Here is a 21,616-nt window from a genome sequence, read left to right as displayed (position 1 = left end):
CTTGACTGGTTTTCAACCAAATGTAGTCCAAAAAAAAGTATATTGTGGATAAAATGGATGGCTGGATTACGATTGTTTAATTACCTTTGATTATTCCCACACGAATTTTCAGGCGAAGCATGTGGTAAATTTGTCACTGTTGGAGGTGTTTTATTTGAGCAGGGTACAGCTTGTCCTCTGAGTCAGCAGATGAGTTGTCAATGAGGAAGTGTAGCCAAATGATAGTTCAAGCAATGAAAAACTGTCACAGACTGCTTAGCGAGCTGCAGACCACATGCAGTTTGATCAAGATACACCTATCGCCTGTAATCCAATACAGAAGCAGATATTGCTCGTCAAAGGTCATGCACAAAACTGACATCTCTGCATTTCAGTTGACGAACATTTTGCATACATTTTAACTTCAAGCATGAAAGTGCTTGGCATCAAAGCTGAGATGAGTAGCTCAAATTCTTACGAACCAAATTTGGATTCTCTCAAGTTGATAATTAAAGCATGCGACCAGTAATTCATGCTCAAAGCTAAGGAACACTTTGAACTGCAGAAAAACATAACAAGGACACAGAAAGAAAACAGCAAAGGTCCTGCACGAGTAAAAGACTTTACTACCTACAAAGCTCACTTTAAAGTGAAACGTGTGATGATTTCAGAAAAGAAAAAATGTGTCGCAAGTAAAGTAACTCAATATTATACAAAATTCTAAAGCATGAAAACATAATTTCTACTCACGTTTTCAACTAAATAATCATTTTACCCAAATTAAATCCCAATGGGCGACAAACGCGGAATTGTCTACAAAATCAACTCAAAAAGCAATAGTTTACCATATGTGAGAGGATTGATTGTTCTTTCAATTGTTGGTTGGCGATTGTCATGATGTATTTTGGACTGTACATGAATAACCATATGAAAACACAGTCAATACTAGAGCTGGGCAAAACCACCCTTTGGTTGCATAAAAAGCAAAAAGAAAAATACTGTATATGCTTGAAATACTTATAAACATTGGAATTACTCAAAACATAGTTGGTCATGTCTACCTCGCATTTTATATATATTCCACACATATTATATTCGCTGTGTTGCAGTGATTCCAGGGTTACTTATTATGACCATTTAAAAAGTTGGATACAAACTTTTTATCCAAAAGGAATGCAGTACACATTCCTGGCCTCTAAAGTGTGAATGTGAGTACCAGTGGTAATCTATTTAGATGCTTTGAGACTGGCTGGTGGTCAACACGATGGAAGACTTGTTAGTACATCCGGCTCACAGTACAGAGGTTGTGGGTTTGCTTCCGGCTCTGGAGTTTGCATGTTCTCCCCATGCATGCATAGGTTTCTTCTCTGTGCTCCGGTTTCCTGCCACATTCCAAAAACATAAATTGTAGGTATAGGGGTGTGCCAAAAGATAGATGATTGCGAATCGGGTTTCTCTTTCTCTATAATTTGAATCCATTTAAAATGAAAAGACAAAAATCAATGCTATAGATTAAAAATAATCAATCCCCTTCCTGTAGGCTCCCATACTATGCCGTAGGCATTCTGTGTTCGAGGGTCACTGTGGCATTCTTGAAAGTCAAGCAGGATGCACAAAAACAAATAATGGAAGAAATTCACTTACCCCTCTCATTGAAAGCACTTTTGTCACATTTTGCAAACTCGTTTGACGCACGAAAGCCACACGACCACAAATGTAAATGCGACATGTCACCAAGCTGCCAATGCATTAAGTTAGATCTGGTGATTGTGTAAACATTACAAGCGGCTTTTCCCAAGGCAATTGTGGGTCCCAATAATGTGGAAAATAATCAAAATTTCTGCCACCTTCTTACTGAATAGATCGACAATGACACAAATCATGTTCAGTTATGCCTTCTGTTTTTCCTCTTCACAGGCTACTCCCCTCGCTCTAATGCACTTTTCTCTCTTATGTGCACACCTGAATTAAATGCACTAACCAGGAACACATATTCATACAGAACAGAAAGCAAATGTTTTGAAATCGTCACACACAAAACTTCAGTGTCCACAAAACAAAATAAACACAAAACAACATATGCAAACTCCAAATTAATACACAAAAAAAATATTACTCACATACATGTAAATGAATGAAAATAATGTGCTCAGAGATGAACAAACTGGCACATGTTTCAAGCTTTTCCCGTACTCTCAATTCAGCCGCTCACTTGAAAAGGTTTATTTTCATACCTTATTTGTCATAAATGTAGTGAGAAATGTTAATATTTATTATTATATTTATTATTATATTTATATATTTTTCCATATTTTGCTAATAGTGTCACATAATTTTCACAATGTTTTGGTATTGCAACATTCTGTGAAATGACATTTAATCTAGTTCTAACTTTTCTGCTTCAACTTTTCTTATGCAATACAAATGATACAATTTGTAGCTAGCTTCATAGAGTAATGATTGTCCATATGCTGTTTTTGTGGACGAAAGCATGTCCTTTACTTAAAAAAAAAAAAAACTTAATACAGTACATGTAAAATAAAAACATAAATGACACATTGTCTTCCTTTCTTATTCTGACTTGCAAAGCAGACTGAGGTAATATTGTGATTTTTTTTGCTCAGCATCGATTCAAGCAGAAGTCATTTTTATACAAATCATTCCAAATTTTTTGAATCGAAAATCATTTTGAATCGAGAACCGATTCTGAATCAAGACTCAAAAATCGTAATCGAATCAAGTCAGTGAGACAGTCCAAGATTCCTAGCCCTTGTATGTGTATTGAACACACTAAATTGCCTCGAGGTATGTTTGTGAGTGTGTGGTGTTTTTTCTTTATGTGCCCTGCAATTGGTTGACAACCAGCTCAGGGTGTACACCGCCAGCTTCCTGAAGACAGCTGGGATACGCAACCCTTGAAAGGATGAATGACAATGTAAAATTGGATGGACGGGCGGTGACCAGTAACCCCATCTCCAACCCAAAATCAGCAGGTAGTGCACACTCTAGCACAGATGTGACACTTGTGATAATAAGGGGTACAGAAAATTGATGGATGGATCGATGGATATTCTCTGATGTGAACACTGCTACAGCTGCTGGAAATATTATTATATTATAGTGCGCAGGGCGAGTTTAGCTATTATTTCCTCTCGCACACTTAAATTACCACAGTTCATAAAAAGTCCATGGTTTGAAAAGTGAGACAGTATGCTTGGTTGTTTTAATCAAGGATTTAGATTGAAATATAAGGGCCCTCAACAAAGCCTTCCGAATTGAATCTGTTGAGCAGACTCAGTAACATCATTTTGGTGCTCTTCACAGAAACCTTTGTTGTTATAACAAAATAAAAACCATGATGCTGAGCTTGGACCAATTATTTTCTCTTCTTTTTTTACATGCTCACATGTCGTTCAGTTTGATATTGTTGTGTACTTCCGCTCATGACAAATTCTCTTTGATAGTATCATTTTGCTGGTGAACTCACTGTGAAAACAAAATAATGTCATGCAACTCAGCAAATCTAAAATGTGCACATAAACCCACACTAAAATATGTTTTTGTACTTGCCTTATCAAAGGATGAGTATCACCTCGGTAACTAGGCTTTAAACTTCTATCCCAGTCAGCACCAGGATCTCTCTATCAAAGCCAGGGAAGTACTTTGATTTAGCAGACAACAGAGTTGGTAATGATGTTTCCCGTCTGAACCTAGTGCAGGCCGTGCTTGTTGGACTTGTTTAGCTGCATCAATCTCATCGCGGAATGCAAAAGACTCCTGCATCTTAGGTTCAGCATTCAGACTATCTGCCAGTCAAGTTGTCATAAATATACAGAAGACTGTTTTTGATGTATCAACAATGACCTATATCTATGTTTCAAAGGAACATCACATAATCTGTAAATAAACAGCAAACAGGTCAATTTGTAGCCAGGGAGAAAACTTTTCTGTTGCGTGAATACATTTCTGAAGGGTGTAATGGGAGAACCTCATTAATATCAAAGACTTCTTTTAATTAATCTGTCGCTCCAGCTATATTCTAGCTCCACACACGGAACTGAAAACTAATTAGAACGAGGTTATTTTTAAACAGATCTTTTTCTGGGCATTCTGAATACATACTTTGGTCAACCCAATAACCTCATATCACTGCATTTATTGCTCAGGCACCACACAGTCAATATTAGCCTTTGGATGGTGCATAGCCAGAGACTGGAACTGACACTTTTGACAGAGAATAGGTGTAGAAAAGGGAGAAATGGTCTTATTTTAAGTTTCAAACCAAGACAGGAATACTAATATATGCAGGCCTGTGTAGAATAGTAAGACCTGAATAGCTTTATTTAAATGCTTCTCACTCTACAGCGTAGTGGCAACTCTTTTTGAAGTATTTTGCATGTTGTGTGTTTTTGTGCTTGTATAAATGTCACTTAACTCACTAAAATGGGGAATTGTGTTCGATATTTCCCATATGACTGGTGAAAATCTAAGCATCACTCCCTCAGGGCAACTCAGAAGGCTTTAAACTTGTTGTTTTTCTGCCTTCATTCAAGACACAGTAAACACATTAGAATGAGTTTTGGATATTTGTGAAAACAAAAAACAAACTTGTGTGTGCACGAATGAGCGAACATGTCTGTAAGCATCCATATGTGTGCGTGTGCGTGTGTGTGTGTGTATGACAGAGAAAGAGAGAGAGCACGAGAGAGAGAGAGAGAGCGCGAAAGAGAGAGACGGAGAGAGAGAGAGAAAGCACACACCTGCCATTTCAAAGGCATATGTGCACGCACAGGGACTGTTTAAAAGGGTTCCACAGTGGGAGGTGCCCACAGAGTTCAGAGCATTGTTCACACCTATTTATACATACAGAAACATAATGACCAGACCTCATTATACTGTAATGCTATATACACAATGCACCAACACCTGGTCTGCACCTGTTGTCGTCTCATTTAATAACCCAAACTTTATTATCTTTCATCCCAAATTCGTTTCATATTTTGAATTAGTATTGGCCGAGGAAGGCAGCATGCTGGCAGACAGTTTGGGGGTCAATGGGTTCACTTCTGGCTTTGGCCAACCTGTGTGGGGTTTGCATGTTCTCTCTGTGGCTGCGTGGGTTTACTCCAGGCACTCCAGAATCCTCCCACATTCCAAAAACATGCAAGGAAAGTATGTTGCACACTCAATATCATCCTTTGGTTTGCTTTTGTGTGTGAATTGTTGTTTGCCTTTGTGTGCCCTGCGATTGACTGGCAACCAGTTCAGGGTGTACCCCGCCAACTCCCCAAAGACAGCTGGGATAGGCTCCAGGAACCTTTGTGGGGATAACAGGTAAGCATAGTGACCTTTGTGAGGATAAGAGGTAAGCATAATTGGTGGATGGATGGATGGATGGATGGATGGATGGATGGATGGATGGATGGATGGATGGATGGATGTTTTGACAGGTTTTTCGACCCTGGGCATCCAAATATGTCCTTTGGTGTAGATTTTACCTTGAGGGACAAGCTTGTGTAATTTATTATACTGGGTAAAAATTTAAATCAACAGATTACATTAGGTTTTATTTCAGTCTGTTTATTTTACACTACACACAGTACATTTGTTTCATGTAAAGCTCATCAAAGAATGTGTTTTTAACTATGACTAATCAGTTAGTTACGCTATGATGATGACACGGCTCAGAACATAATAACGTTGAAGAAAAAGGCAAAGCCCGCATTAAAATTGATGAATTAGGTATGTTTTTACTAAAAATGATTTTCTGGTGTTTTCCTGTGTTCCTTCTCTTTCGCTGTTGTCGTGTGGGTGTATTTATGTTCATTCCTTTCATGACTGTCTTCTGCATTCTTATGTGACCGTTTTCAGATTAACTATTCAATGTCAAAAGTGATGTGGGAGAGGATAGGTCTCATGAAAACAAAAGGCATCTGTTTGTGTCACTAACTAGAATTTATGTTGTCTCAAGTTTCAATCCTTCTCAAATTTTGGTTCCTGTTGACCCACACCTTAACACATGCAACGTCTGTTCAGATATCATAATACTCTCGAATCAAACATCTTTGACAGCAGCCCAAGGATGTCCTTGTTGTGCCTTATGCTTTATGTTTAATATACAATCTTTATAAAATAAAAATGCACAGATAATAAATGGATAGATGTAATTTCATAACCCAAAAAGCATGCTTGCTATGTTTTACTTATAATGTTTATAAACCATGCTTATCTGGCATGACATTGCATGACAAGTGCACCTTCATTTGAACCTATGATGCCTCAACACCCAAACCTTCACTGATGCCAACACTGTGTAAGGACTATAATTTGCTGATGACGTAGCACTGGTCTCTGGTGACCCGCAATCCTTACAATATGCTGTCATCACGAAAGACCGTGTACTCCTACACCTGAGCAGGGACATTGGTGAACAAAAGTGAAGCCAATTCGGAAAGATTTCTGCCTCAAATTGGTGACAGGCCACTGAAATGACCTGGCAGAATCTTTTCAAACTATGATTACATTTGAATCAGACATGCAAAAATGTATTCATCTTATTGCAGCTGTTTTTGGGTACCCCGGGAATGTGTTCTCTTCGATCACTTAATTCATCTCTACGCTGAAATAGCTCTATGCATAACAGCATTTATACCTTCTTTTCTAGATGAAGACATTTCACATCTGACACCTAAAAACGTCCTGGAGATGTTGTTTTATGAACATGTTCCTCACATTGCGATCTTTTGCAAATGTGAATCGTCAAGGATCAGAGCCATTCTCTGCTCATAACATCAAATTTAATTTTGTGTCTTTATGTTTGGAAAGCAAGACAAAAAAACTTGGGCAAAACAAAAACAGCACTTGAGTACATATCAAGAGTCTTTGACATTCTCATCAATGTCATTTTTCATCTGATCTCTCATCTCTATTGCTACATAGTCTTCCATTCATCCATTATTTGTAGCTGCTTATCTTGCTGGTGCCCACGTGAGGGACGCCCTGAACTGGTTGCCGGCCAATTGCAGGGCACACAGGGACTGACAACCAGTCACGCATACATTCACACCTAAGGACAATTTAGTCAATGTCCAATACACCTGCCGTGCATGTTTTTGGAGTGTTGGAGGAAGCGACCCTGGGCACGGGGGCACGGGGACGACTTGCAAACCCCAAAAAGGAAGGCCAGTGGGAGCTGGATTTGAACTCGGGACTCTGAACTGTGAGGCGGACATGCTAACCACTCTTTCAGCGAGCTGCCCCTTTCTACATATTCTAAATTTTAGAATGACTGCTGCCCCTATTTGGAGACTACTATAAGGTAAGACGCTGAAAGTTAGTCTCATAGTTTGTTTATTTTTGCTTGTTGATATTTGAAATTTATTGTATTTTCCGCTTGTCCAGCATGAGTCATGTTCATGTGGAGGGTTAATTGGGATTACGGAGACCTTGTGTCTTACTATTGATTTTGTGTTTCACTCTGCTACCCACTGACCAACACCTACACCCACCCCCCCACCCCCTCCACATCCCTCTCTCCCTCACACTCACTTGCCACATATTCCTTTTTAATACCACAAGCCGTCTCAGGATCAATAAGGCTGCATGCTGCATTGTTACTCTTGAGACAGTGAGAGTATAAGAGAAAAGAGGTGAGCTTGTGTGCGCCTGTCCATGTGTATGTGCCTAAATTCACAGAGTCTAAGGGTTCCGACGTGTATAATTAAAAAATTTAAATGACTCATCATCATGCGTAGAACAAATATTTTAGACATGGCCATGTGTACATACTTTACAATGACTTGACATGCTTAGCATTAAATCATAATGTGGAACAGTTCATTCATGTACTTGATGAAAATGTGCTTCAATTCAGGACTCTGTGTTTGAGCGGGTAGGTACAGAATATGCCTTTCAGGAGAAATGTGACAGTATAATGACAATGGTAGCAGTTTCATCCATATGATTACATTAAGTATTCCACTACCCCCCCCCCCCCCCCCCCATACATTGTATCTGTCAGGATGAAGGTCTAGTGCATTCATAGAAAAAAATCAGACAGGTAGAAACCTGGTACGAGGGTGACGGCAAACAACACACATTTATTCACAGCCGCCTGTGCACATGTGCGCTGGTCCAATTTTCTTGTTTTTGTCATTTTTCAGTTTTTCCAGGGGCTTCTTTCTCTGCATGAGGTTTTCACACTTCTTCCCCTGGCTGGGAGCAACAATCAGACAGAGAGTTAAGGGGTGCCAAGCAAAGAATAATTCTCTGACAAACACAGATACACTGTCGTGGTGAGATCTAAATATAGATCTACCTGAACCAGTAGTCTTCATTCCAACAAACTTCAATACACCCAGCTGCAGGGAAGAAACATTTAATTTCAAGAAAAAGCAAAGGAAATTCTTGACTATATATTTTATCTGTGTTCTGCCATCTCTTTTCTATACCAAGTTGCATTGTTCAATTTACTTCAGCATGGTATGCATTTTAATATGTGCACGATGTAAATAGGTCTTAAAAATATTACACACTTAACATAATACATACAAGCACATAGGAGAAATCTGGGGAAATAGGCACAACACCCAGGGAGCTTGATCCCACCAGGCTCAACATTTTTTTTAGCTGGAATCTCAAATTCAGAAGCAGAACTCTGGGGTTTCGGCTGTAGTTTAGAAGTAGCATGCTGGGGACCTGCTGTATGCCAGGAACCTGTGACAAAAGCAGAGACTCAGGAACTGAATGAAAAAAAAAAAGACTGCTGCAGCTAAAAGCCTGATACCTTGGGACAATTTACTGCTGAAGCTTAGGACAAGCTTTTTACAAGCCTAACAGCTCAAGGACTGGAATATGTGCCTGGTACAGATCGGGCCACTCCATGTGAGGAGTTCTGAGACAAGGTCTGCAGGGGAAAGCACCTGGCAACTCATCATAAAAAAAAAAAAAAAAAAAAAATCCACAATGGATTCCCTACACCCCGGTTCTTTTCAAGTTTACAAGTGATATTGTCCAAATGAAAGTACAATACACACAACAATAGTCCAGCCAATTTGTTACGAATTGTGCGCTATGTCCCCATGACTGGATTGTGTTCTTGATTAATGTGACTTCTGTTTTCTGACATTACTTGACCGTTTCTCATCATCTGCCATTTAAGATGTTTTGGTTATTCAATAACTTCTCATGAAAAAGAGAACATGCTTGCAATCAAAACAAATGATTATGTCCAAGAACTGTTGAAGCCTCTGTTCTCCTCAGCTTTGTTTCTCTTTGTCCCTTTGGGATCCATCAAACACCCGTCATTTTTTTTTTTTTTTTTTTACCGGTAGTTTTTTAAAATGTCACAGGCTGTGAAGCAAATCTTTGTTGACAGTGATGTTGAAATTTAATATTTATTTTATTATTTCTAAGTGTTGGAAATCTCTGTGGCATGTTTGTAAACTATATTCAAACAAAATATGAATTTCCCCCTCTTTTTCCATTTTCATACACTTTTTGAACAGCGCCAGGTGGCCTCTAGGCTGGCATTAATACACTACATGCAGCTCTAGAGCCGCGGGCTGCGATTCCCTGTCCAAGACTAAGGTTTAGGGCAGACTGACTCAAGATAAGCCTTAATGTTTACACTGTGGGACCTGCACAGGGTGAACGACCAAGCTATCTTCCAATAGCTGCTATGAATCAACAACAAATGTTGGATTGCGGTGACTAGTGCATTGACTTGTTTTATGTTTAGAGCTGTTGAACCAAGGTTGCAGCATTAGTCATCACCGGTCACCAGATTCACTAGCATATACTGTAACTGTTTTATCTCACTGGATTTGCTCCTCCTCTCTATCACCCGTGTAGTAAGCAAACAAAAGCAAGCGAGATGCCTACCTGATGCTTTTCTGGTGTTGTGCCAATGTTTTTAGTTACCCCTGAGAAAATTTGTAGCCTTGGAGCGAGTACACATTGCCTGAACGCAGCGCCAGCAACATTACTTGCTTGTTTTCATTTAAAGACATGAAGTACACGCTTTTAGGCTTTTTGATTTTCGATTGCGGCTCGGTGACGCAGTGGTTAGCACGTCTGCCTCACAGTTCAGGGACCAGAGTTCAAATCCAAATTGCTCCGACCTTACCTGTGTGGAGTTGCATTAGGAAGTTGACTCAAGGTGTGTTGCATTCAATAAATATTCCCACAGAAGGACATATCAAACATCTTAGAAATACTCGTTCATTAGGGTTAGGTGTGTTTGTGAGTGTGAACGTTTGCTTGTCTCAGTGTGCCCTGTGATTGTCTGGCAACCAGTTTAGGGTGTACCCCACCTGCTGCCCAAAGATAGCTAGGATAGACCGCCTATCCTAGCTATCAAGATAATGATTGGATGGATGGAACAGCAATGACTGGTACATCAGGACATAACCTAGGGAATTTGAAAACATTCTATAATTTATTTGATGCAGCAAAATCATCTGTGCCACACTTTATGGTTTGGGGCCATCAATTATTAAATGTTTCCACATAATCCAAAGTCCTCATTTACCCTGTGATATACGGGTACCCTTGGTTGGGAAACTCTACATGACAATCATACAATAGTTGTAGAGTAATTGTGGCATTGCAGATGGCAGGCTCAAGCAAGTACATCAAAGTATTATTAATAGAATTAAGAGTGACCCAAATAATTGGATCATATTGGCCAATTTTCCAAGCTGAAGTAGTGGTGTCGGTACCCAATATAAAAAAGTGGGATTGAGTCATACCTAACCACTGGGTTACAATGATTGTAATAGAAAATATTTTAAGATTAGCAGCATGTCATTTAAAAAAAAATCAATGAGGAATAAATAATGCAGATGCACAGACTCTTTCTCTTTTTCTTAACTCACACACACACACGCACACACACACACATGCACACACACACACACACACACACACACGCCGAACAGCCTCTGTGCACCAGACTTTTTTTTCCCTCCGGGGTGAGTTTCTGGTGCTTTTAAGTGCCTACTTCAAAGAGGCTTGTATGGGTGTATAACTGGGCTTTTCGGACAAAAAAAAGGGAACAGTTTCCCTTGACATGAGCCTGATACCTTCAGTTAGACAAGGTTATGCATTAACTTAATGACTTATTCTTCTTTCTCTCTCTTTCTCCTCATATGCATACACTAAGAAATGTGTAAACACATACAAATAAATTACAAACATATTCACAATCAAGTTTGGCTAAAACTGATGTCCAATTGCGTAGCTCAAATCTAGTGTGGGTGATGCATTTTAAGCACTGAGGTTTGAAGACCCTCACATAGTACTTCAATCACACTCTGGGACTGAACCAGTAATAGCACTGTGTGTCATCATTGTAGCTCTTACCCTCTGTAACACATTCATGTGGCAAATTTATTTATTTTTTTCCTGATGGTTCACAGAGGTACATTTTACTTACAACTTCATTTATTGTAACTGCAGCTACGAGGCATTTGCTTCTCATTCATGCCTTTGAACCAGTTCTGGCAAATTGTCACTGTATTTCAGTCAGTAGCATAGTAAGGATAACAAAAGCTCATGTCAAACTAGTAGACATCTAGCACTGTCTGGCCCAGTCCAGCATTCAGTCTTTTTGAGCATTTAATATTTTATAGATACTGTATTTCATTTCTTCTTGAATGTGGAAATGAACAGAAAACGCCAGAATTGGCAAGTAGCATTGCATTGTTTTGTGGCATCACTCATTACTGTCATTACAGCTACTTATATACATATAATAATTCATTTGTTTGTGCATATGTCTTTTTTTATTTTATTTTTTCTCAATGGGTTCTCTCTTGCAGATATACTGTATAACCCACTGACCAAATGTGAATGTACAGTGGGCCCCCGGTTTATGAGATTAATACGTTCCGCGGTTGGGATCGTAACGCGAATTCGCCGCATGGCGGGCAGTCCAAACCTATGTGCCTGTCAATGAAAACAGTGGCCATTGTGTTAAGGGGGAGCAAATGAAATCAAACAAGACACCAGAATTGAGTATGATGATACCAAAAATAAAATACGAGACAAGATACTTGCATGTATATAGCAAGGATGTTAATAGCAAGGTGGTAGACAAATCAAACAAGCATAAAGTACCAAAATTCTGTTCTGAAAAAAAAACAAAACATTTCTTTCACAAATAATGGAAGTACTTAGATGATATGCAAATTTTCTGTTCACATTTCTTTTCATGTACGGGCTTGTAATGAGCAGGGGCCCAAGCGGCTCTATTGTATCTGGAGCTGGGCATCATTTCAGCCTAGCATCTTTCCACAACACAGAGCGGGGGAGTTCTCTTTGCTCACATCAAAGAAGGTTTGTCTAACTCGGGTCTGGCATTGTTCTGGTAGAGCAAGTCCTTGGAGCAGCCTCACTCGTTTTTATCTCCCCCTACAGACTCGTTCAGCTGCAACACAACTGGCCACTGAAAACACTAGTGCAGCGTGTGAGGCTGTGCACAATCAAAATGTGCCTCGCAATCAAAACAAACGAACGCAAGCAGTCATGCATGCCAGCACATGTGCGCACAACCGAATACACTCGCACGCACACACAGACACCCCCTGGATGGATGGATGGATGGATGGATGGATGGATGGATGGATGGATGGATGGATGGATGGATGGATGGATGGATGGATTAACCCAGTTTTGCTTGGTGAATTTACAGCCTCACTAACAGATCAGATATACAGTGACCTCTATTGGTAAAATATATACCTTGCATACTGTGTAAGACCATTTCCAAAACATAACACCCTCCCATTATAGGAAAAGCTTATCGCGGGCATGCAGGAGGAGCTTATTACAGTTTCAGTGTTTTTAATTATTATTATATCATTTGAAAACAGTGATTTACTAATGCTGTGTGTTTTATTGGTTGAAAAACGGCCAACATTCATTCACAAATACTTTCTCCACATCAAATAAACTTTGTCCCTCGCTTGATTTCAACATCCCTCCCTATTTTGGTTCCAAAAGTCAACACCCAACCCAGACTGAGCACAAACAGAGGGGAACAAACTTCACTTTCACCTGAGCTTCGTGCTGCAGCAGAATCCTCTGCCATGATGCATAAATTCATGCTCGCGTCGTTATTGCAGTTATCTCTGCTTTTTAATCAGCTGCTGTTTCTAAATGGTGAGGGTCCGGGGTTTGCATTGGTGCCCACTGAACTTGCGCCAGTTCCCTGCAATGACAAAGCTGTGGAAAAGCTGTCTCGTCTGGCTCTCACTTACATCAACGAGGATCGTGCCGACGGGTATAAGTTTGCTCTCAATCGTGTTGCCAACGTCCACCTACACGCTCAGGTAGGTGATAAAAGAAACGTTCTAAAAGAAACTTACTCGAAGTGTATTTTAAGGATATTTTAGTGGTTGTGGGGTCTCTCAAGTTTAACCAATTGACTAGTGATGAATTCCCTTGTTTTGTTGTCAAATATCCAACAATGTAGGAGAAAAGTGCACTGCCATGCTGGTTTATGTAAGCAGCATTATCACCCTAAACTATAACTTAATTAGATTTAATTAAGCTTGAACTTGTTGAGGGGTTGACTTTAAAAATTCACACGATTATCCAAAACTGTGACACACTCTGTATACAGTATAATAATATAAATACAATCCAAATACAAATTATCCACCACCCAAATTATGGTGAATAATTTAATAAATTCAACACACTTGACATAAATGACTTAGTAAAATCTTAAATTGCACAAATAATGTACAAGGCATATGACCAACTTTTCAGCATTGTTAAGAAGCTGTTCAAAATTAGGAAGAGTATGGTGTTATATTTGTGCCACAATTATGAGCGCGCAAAAAAAAAAATTGAGCGGAGAAAATCAAACTGAGCGAGCGAAAACAGATTTTGAGAGCAAAAAAAAACTATTGAGCGCGTAATGATAAGAGTTTGAGCGCGCACCATTGGAGTTTGAACACAGAAAAAGAAATTGCTCGCTCAAAATTCCTTTTTGCTCGCTCGCAATAGCATTCTCGCGCTCAACATCTCGCTCTCGTTTGCGATACTCCTCCCTGCCTCGCTCAACATCGCGTTTGCTCAACATTGAGCTCTCGCTCGCTCGAGTCGTCCTCCGCGCTCGCTCAATTCTGCTCACGAGTTACGTTTGTGCCACAAAACCAGCCAATCAGAGCTTGTAAAAGCACTTTGAGATTGCTTGTACGCTATCCGTTGATGCACTCTCGTTTGCCCTGTGTTCACCTGAAAAGGGCAAACGAGAGTGTGTCAACACGGACTTGGGCTAGAGAATTACTTTTAATATTATTATTATTACTGTATTGTATCATTTGACAGAAATATCTTGTTAGTTTTTGTACTTTAATAATATAAGCCCACCCCTCCCGCCCACAACGATGTGACGCACTCTCGTTTCCTCGGTCCGGGTGATTACAACAAGCAATCTCATTGAATACCAAGCTGTCAATCAATGTGCTTTTACAAGCTCTGATTGGCTGGTTTTGTGGCACAAACGTAACTCGTGAGCTGAATTGAGCGAGCGCGGAGGACGACTCGAGCGAGCGAGAGCTCAATGTTGAGCAAACGCGATGTTGAGCGAGGGAGAGAGGAGTATCTCGAACGAGAGCGAGATGTTGAGCGCGAGAATGCTATTGCGAGCGAGCAAAAAGGAATTTTGAGCGAGAAACTTCTTTTCAAGAACTTTTTTTCTGCGCTCAAAATCTGTTTTCACTCGCTCAGTTTTATTTTCAACGCTCAAAATTTTTTCCGCGTGTGCGTAATTGTGGCACAAATATAACGCCATAGAAGGGTAGCTGTTTTGGAGTAAGGTGCTCATGTGGCTTTAAAACGTGAAAGCTATATAGAGCAAATGTGTGTCTGTTGTGTTAACTTGTGTAATAGTTATGAAATAGAACTAATACAAAATTGGAATCAGTTTTCAAAAAGTAATGATATTGTGTATGTTAATTTGAATATCTTTGTTTTATATATATATATATATATATATATATATATATATATATATATATATATATATATATATATATATATATATATATATATATATATATATATATATACTGTATATATATATAAAACAAAGATATGAAAATCAACATTAACAAGACATATACAGTACATATTTGCCAGGTTCAACTCAATATAATTGCTGAAGCCTTGATTACATTGCTTAATGAAGATAGTAAAAACTTTACAGAAGACTAGTTAACAATGATGCCTCTCTCCTCATGAGCTTGTGTAATGTTTACATGTCCTCTTCCCTTGTATTTGTCTTGTGCATGCCAGGGCCCAGCAGGCAATGTGTATTACCTGGACCTGGATGTCCTGGAAACCAAGTGTCACATTGGTAGTTCAAAACCATGGAAACGGTGTGATGTCAGACCATTCATGGAAACAGTGAGACACACACATACTGTACACACCACTAAAGCAAACTACACACTGAGTAAACCCTTGTGAAAACCTACAAAAGTAACTGTCAATTATTGGCCACAAAATTCGAATGAAAGCCAATAGCTAGATACAAATGTCTATTTTAAAATCCCCGTTCGTCGCCAGGACAAAAAAACCCAGTGCTCATCTTGTAAAGGCACTCTAATGCGTTAAGAACTATGTCCTAAATCAAAATTAATTTTGCATCTTATTGTGTTAAATTGTTCGTCTTTCTCTGAAGTGGCTTACAAAGTCACAAAAAAGGGTTTGATTGAATTAAAGGGAAAATGCTAAGATCAGGGTTAAGATGGTGAGCAATAGTGGAGAATAAACCTTCCGAGTTAGTTTTATTGTCAGTGATTATCTTGGAAAATGTGAAATTCTTGAGGTTTTGACTTTTTTAGTTGGTTACATAATTGGTTGTTGACTCTGATTTTATGTTTCCCCCCACATTTCTTTATGGTGTCCAGCAACTTCTAAGGAATTGTTGTTTTTGTAATATAATTTTCGTTTTTGCTAACAAATACAGGCTTGAAAGAAATGTTCTGCAAAAGCTGTCAAGGATAAAACCACATGAGGCAGGTAAAATGGAAGGAGACTGTTTATTAAAAACATAACATTTTAAGAGTTGGGGTAGCATTTTGTCTAAGTTTGCACAGAGGATGAATAAAACCAGTGATCAGAGTGGGCAGAGACAACCAAGTCAACAAGAGTGGACTCATTCACCGCCAGAAAGCCTATGTGTAATAACCAGGTTGTGAATGTGTACTTATTGGCTATATTATAGGTGAGGTAAAATTTAAAATACAAACATTTAAAAAGTCCTTTAGGACAGGGTGTAAATCATTGTCTCACATGTAGATTTAAATTACCTGTTAAAAAAAAAAGAGAGAATGTTGTAATATTATCAGCACATCGTTTAGGAGTTATGTACAGTGCTGTGCATACAATTGAATCGATGATATGATATTCTAAGGTGATGTGATGAAATAAAACAGGTTTTGGTCGCCATTAAGTTTGGATATTCGATGCTCTGCCACATCCCCTTTTTATCACCTCACACTAAAACAGAAAAGCTAAAAAAAATATTGATTACTTCTCCTTTTCCCTTTCAGCAAATCTCCGGTAGCTGCAATACCACCATCCTCCACACATCGGAAGGTTACTCCTACCTTTACAGTTACGACTGCACACTTGTGCCAGGTAGCGTTAAAGATGATCATTGATCATTTGTTTCCCATTATGATTCTGTCTGATCCTGATTGTATGCTAAGGTTTCTCATCTTCAGGATGTATGAATAAATATTTTAGGTGATAATAATCTTCAAAACCTATGTCCATTTCGAGTGAAGAATATAAAACCTTGACATGTTTGCAGCAATGCAATGTTCATTGTTCAAATATTTTTTCAAATTGTTCATCTTTTTGTAAAATGTATGACACACTTGTATTCAAATACACATACAATACATACTGTACCAGCATAATTAGTAATAACACTCTTTTTTTTTTTCTTGCAGACCCAGCAGAAAAGCTGCAACAGACCTGCCCAACCTGCCCCATCCTACTTCCCATTGACAGTCAACAAGCTGTGCTGGCTGTTCAGATTGCACTGGCGTCCTATAAAAGGCAGTCCACTATGAGTGCAGGACTTGGAGTGAAGCGAATCACCAGAGCTGCGGAACAAGTATTATATTTATGCACCTACAGTAATAAGGGGCAGCTTTCATGAATGATCAATTTTTCACTAAAAAGGCCAATTTATGTATATTTAACTCAGGAATATGGTATTAGCTTGCATTTTCAATTTTATCAATAATCAATAATCATCAGTAAATAACTAACGACTTCGAAAACACCCCCTAGAAATGTATAATATGGCAAGGCATCCCTTCCTATTACCATGATGTATGGGAAGGAACCGGACAACATTCATCCATTCTAAGCTATTGTACATATATCCCTAATGTCAAAAAAAAAAAAAAAAAAAAAAACAGGGATCAATCAGCTCCAAATATTTACGTTGATCAACTTTTCAGTGTCCCAAAACAACCCACATTATATAAGCCAGGGCCTTCAAACTCATTTTATTGTAGACCACATTGTAGTGTTAGTTTCTGTCAGAAGGCCAGCTTGACTGTGAATGAAATGCATTTGAAGTGTGTTTGTCACACACTTAGCTACTTTTAAAATCAAAGGCTGGTAAAATATGTTAAAGAGAGAAATTGGGAAGAAACAAATTGTTGGTTTTTTTCCTTAAATTTTCAATGTTGAAGACAACTTGCAAGTTTGGTATTTTAGCCAGAAACCTGAAGTCAAATCAGCATTTCGAGGGCCACATAAAATGATGCCAGGCTGGACCTGGCCCCTGGGCCTTGATTTAACACCTGTGATTTAAAGTATCACAGCTACTTCATGGTACATTGAGAGGAGTTAGAACATAATACTGTAAAACATGTACAGTTTTGCCATGCCATGTTTTTTATTATTTCACCAAGACACGTAAACACAAAGCGTTTTGGACGCCTAATTGTACACAGCTCGATATAAATTAGATTTCAATTTTAAAGAGCCCATATCATGGGAGTTCAACATTTTGGAGATTTTAACCATGTTACAATGTTTATTTCTTACTCTAAACACCGCCCGTGGCAGTCGACAGTTAGCTGTGCTAGCTAGATATCTGCCAAAGTTAGCATGGACAGACTGTTGTAACAACATCGGCATCTGAAAACTACACTTAATCTCTACCAAAATTCACATGCACAATCCCACTGTTGTCCACCTAAACCTGTAAAAATAGAAAAACATAACAATATCTTTGATTTGGTCACCTGATAATGGATTTTCCATCTGAGCTCATATTTGCAACCAAAAAATCTATAATATTGTGCAGAACGTTTTTATTTTGGTCACAGTTTGAAGTGAGTAGTAATGTGCATATGAATTCTGGGGGCAAGTGCTCTCTATTTTAAAGGCCAAATTATAGTGACAAACCAAGCGTGGAAACATTAAAACACTTGCCCTCTCCCTGTAGTGACATCGTATTAAATCACTGACTCCTCCCTATTTTGGGCTGTTCCAGAATTCAATGAAGGCCAAGACAAAAACAGTCACTCCTGAGTTTTTATTCAGAAAGAATTTTAGTGTAAACTTCAAATTTATATTTTATCATTTATATACAGTATTCTTTCAACCCTATCAAGTGTTCCTTTGAGTTTGAGACAATCTCTTTGGGAGATTTTATCACGCAGCAAACTTCTGAGTGTTTAATCTGCCTTGAAATTGAATATATAAGAAGAAGCTCATGAGCACACAAACTGGAAATTTGAGTTTTGTGCCAAGCAGAAAGCAAAAGTGTAGCTATAGTATCCATTACATACATTCCATTATTATGCCTATTATTTTGCAGCCCACAATCAATCTTGCTCCACTTTCCCTTTCTCATTTATTTTTTGCAAATTTCCTCACCATATGAATTTTGTATTTCAGACTTTGCCTGTGAAAGCCAGATTTGTGGAATATACAGTCCAAGAGTGTCCAGAGGGAGTAACAGCAAAAGGCACCTGCCAATGGTTGACGCCCGCTTCAGACACTGAGGTTTGCAATGAGTCAACTTGTACATCTGCGTCACAAGCAGGCTTAGAAGTATTTTAAAAATACTTTTGTGCAAATAAACTCACTACCATTAAAAGATGTCTGGTACCCAAACCAATAAAGTAAATAACACCCTTGGCCACTATATGAGAAAACACTGTAGTTACTATTCTTTATTGCCACTAAAGTAGAAGTATTCCAAGTATTCAGGGGCCGGGCTATGCGGTGGCCAATGGTGGAACATTGTCGCCATTGGCAACCTCTACGTCTGGGGAAAGATTTTGATGAACGAGATTCCGTGTACTTAATTACAGTAGTGGTACAACCACAACATTTTGGTTTCTACTATCGTTTAATCTACAGATCATGTTATGTTTTGCTCCTAGACTGCAGGCTTTTGTACAGCATCTGTTCATGGAGACCTGCATGCAAACCCAGACGTTCAGGTGTCCTGCGAGATGTTCAAAACACAGGTAAAAAGACTTTCCTTCACATTCTTGAGGGAATCTGATCAAGGATTATGTATATATTTTAGTTTTTAACCACCATAATAAACTGTAGGTAGGTACATTTCAACAATGCCAGGGCATCCAGTACAAGACTATCAAATGTTCTCATGTTTAGATGACTAGTAATTTGAATTTGTGTGTCAATAACTTCATTAACACATTTTTTGTTTGAAACATTTTCCTCCCCGAATAAGCAAATAATTCTGTAAATGGAGCGAAGTTTGATGGGATCCTCATACTTCTTAACATGTTGTACAGTACAGATGACTCCCACTCACAGTCCAGCAGGAACCTAACAATCTACTGCTGAAACAATTTGAGGCCATCTAATTTTAGATTCAGATCAAGATTTTAATTTTATTTGATTCATCTATTATTTTCAAATTATTCGAGTGTGCCTGAATAAGGGGTAGTGGTATATTGATATTATATTTCTTATATTTATATTTACATAATATATTTATGTATTTGGGGCGGCTCGATGGCACAGTGAATAGCACGTCCGCCTCGCAAGTGATCCGAGGTCAAATCCACCTGGCTCCGGCCTTCCTGTGTGAAGTTTGCATGTTCTCCCCGAGCCCGCGTGGGTTCTCTCCGGGCACTCTGGCTTCCTCCCACACACCAAAAACATGCATAGCAGGTGTATTGGACATGGTAAATTGTCCTTAGATGGGATTGGGTGCGTGAAGGGTTTTTTGTCCCTATGAGCCCTGTGATTGGCTGACAACCAGTTGAGGGTGTCCCACGCCTACTGCCTAAAGACTGCTAGGATAGGCACCAGCAAGCCTGCAACCCTTGTGAGGATAAGCAGCTCTAGAAAATGGATGGATGAATGGACATTTACAGTATGTATTTGTTTTGTTTAATTTGAGTGTTTGTATTTATTGTTACAATACATTACAGTAGTAAAACTATGTCACCTGTACCAGCAAAGTAATTTTGCAATATAAAATTCAAGAATACGGTTTAAACTATTTGCACTATGAATTGCCATTGATGAGTATTACATAAGATGCTTTTGTCTGTTATTCCCCAGAATGTGGATGTCCGTCGCCCACTGCAGCCACAGGGTCACGACCTTCCCTTAAAACCTGACACCCCAACGCTGCCTCCACCCCATTACCCAGGAAAAGAGCAACAGCCTGCACAGTCTGATCCCACACCACTCCCAGACCCTCAACCAGCACCGTTTGACCCTATACTGCTCCCTGACCCTAAACCTGCCCCGGTTCACCCCACACAGATTAGCACTGGTCCCGCCAAGCCTTCATTTGATCGCCCAGTCAACTTCACCTCATCTTCCAGTGAGTCGAGCGAATCTTCTGAAGAGCTTTTAGATCGTCGGCCAACAGTAAACGGTCCATTTGACTCATCGTCAGAGGAGATAGGAGGCATTCTGGCTTTACGCCCACCATTGGACTTTCACTATAAGCGGCACGACCGCAAGAAACGGCAGGCCTTGACGGAAAGTCCACCATCCCACAAACCAACATTCCTGTCTGATTTCCCAAGTGGATCATCGCCTTTCCGTTCCTGCCCTGGTCCTGCACGATACACCACAGTTTAAAGAGCCATTTGTTTGTGTGCTGTGCATTTGGGCGAGGATGTCTGGCAGAGTAAATATTCTGCTGTGTCCCGTCACTTATCTGGGCAAACAGCTTGTACCAATAGGGATAGGATTTCCATGGACAAATAAACTTACTTACAGTTGATGCTTAAAGCATCAAGACATCATGTACTGAACATGTAACTCATTTCAAATGAATGGAGAATATGATGGGTGGAATTTGAAACATTTGAGCCATTAAAGTTTGGATTTCATTTTAACAATTGGCACCAGTGTATGTATAGTCCATTAGTGACTGTGAATCACATTATTTAAAAATGATTTGACGTAGTTTCAGGAAAACAAAATACGCATATATTGTTTTACAAATACAACATACTGCTTATAAATGCCTGACCAATGGTGTTTATAGTATTTTTTGTGTAACATGCCACACATTCTTTATTCTTGATTAATGTACAGTAAACAACTGTTTAGGGTTGTGACAGTAGCACCTATACCAACAGTG

The 21,616-nt window shown here is 39.1% G+C and overlaps 1 protein-coding gene across 1 annotated transcript; it reads left to right on the top strand.

Annotated features, from left to right (window-relative positions):
- The first annotated feature begins 13,014 nt into the window (after nt 1-13,014).
- Nucleotides 13,015-21,371, top strand: LOC148417265 (fetuin-B). Its single transcript, XM_088424771.1, has 7 exons — nt 13,015-13,313; nt 15,289-15,399; nt 16,551-16,638; nt 16,956-17,122; nt 18,928-19,035; nt 19,419-19,505; nt 20,578-21,371. The coding sequence occupies exons 1-7, from the start codon at nt 13,071-13,073 to the stop codon at nt 21,106-21,108; spliced, it is 1,335 nt and encodes a 444-aa protein (XP_088280897.1). The 5' UTR covers nt 13,015-13,070; the 3' UTR covers nt 21,109-21,371.
- The last annotated feature ends 245 nt before the right edge of the window (nt 21,372-21,616 follow it).

Source organism: Hippichthys cyanospilos, chromosome 10, assembly GCF_059441005.1.
Source record: "Hippichthys cyanospilos isolate Australia breed blue-spotted pipefish chromosome 10, RoL_Hcya_1.0, whole genome shotgun sequence".
Classification (NCBI taxonomy): domain Eukaryota; kingdom Metazoa; phylum Chordata; class Actinopteri; order Syngnathiformes; family Syngnathidae; genus Hippichthys; species Hippichthys cyanospilos.
This window is presented reverse-complemented; position numbering and strand designations above follow the sequence as displayed.

Bases quoted from the DNA above. Each gene is read 5' to 3' on its own strand.
- LOC148417265 (XM_088424771.1), top strand. From the start codon at position 13,071: ATGATGCATAAATTCATGCTCGCGTCGTTATTGCAGTTATCTCTGCTT. The intron at 15,400-16,550 runs GTGAGACACACA...TTTCCCTTTCAG, and splicing joins TCAGACCATTCATGGAAACA to CAAATCTCCGGTAGCTGCAA. The intron at 19,036-19,418 runs GTTTGCAATGAG...TTTTGCTCCTAG, and splicing joins CGCCCGCTTCAGACACTGAG to ACTGCAGGCTTTTGTACAGC.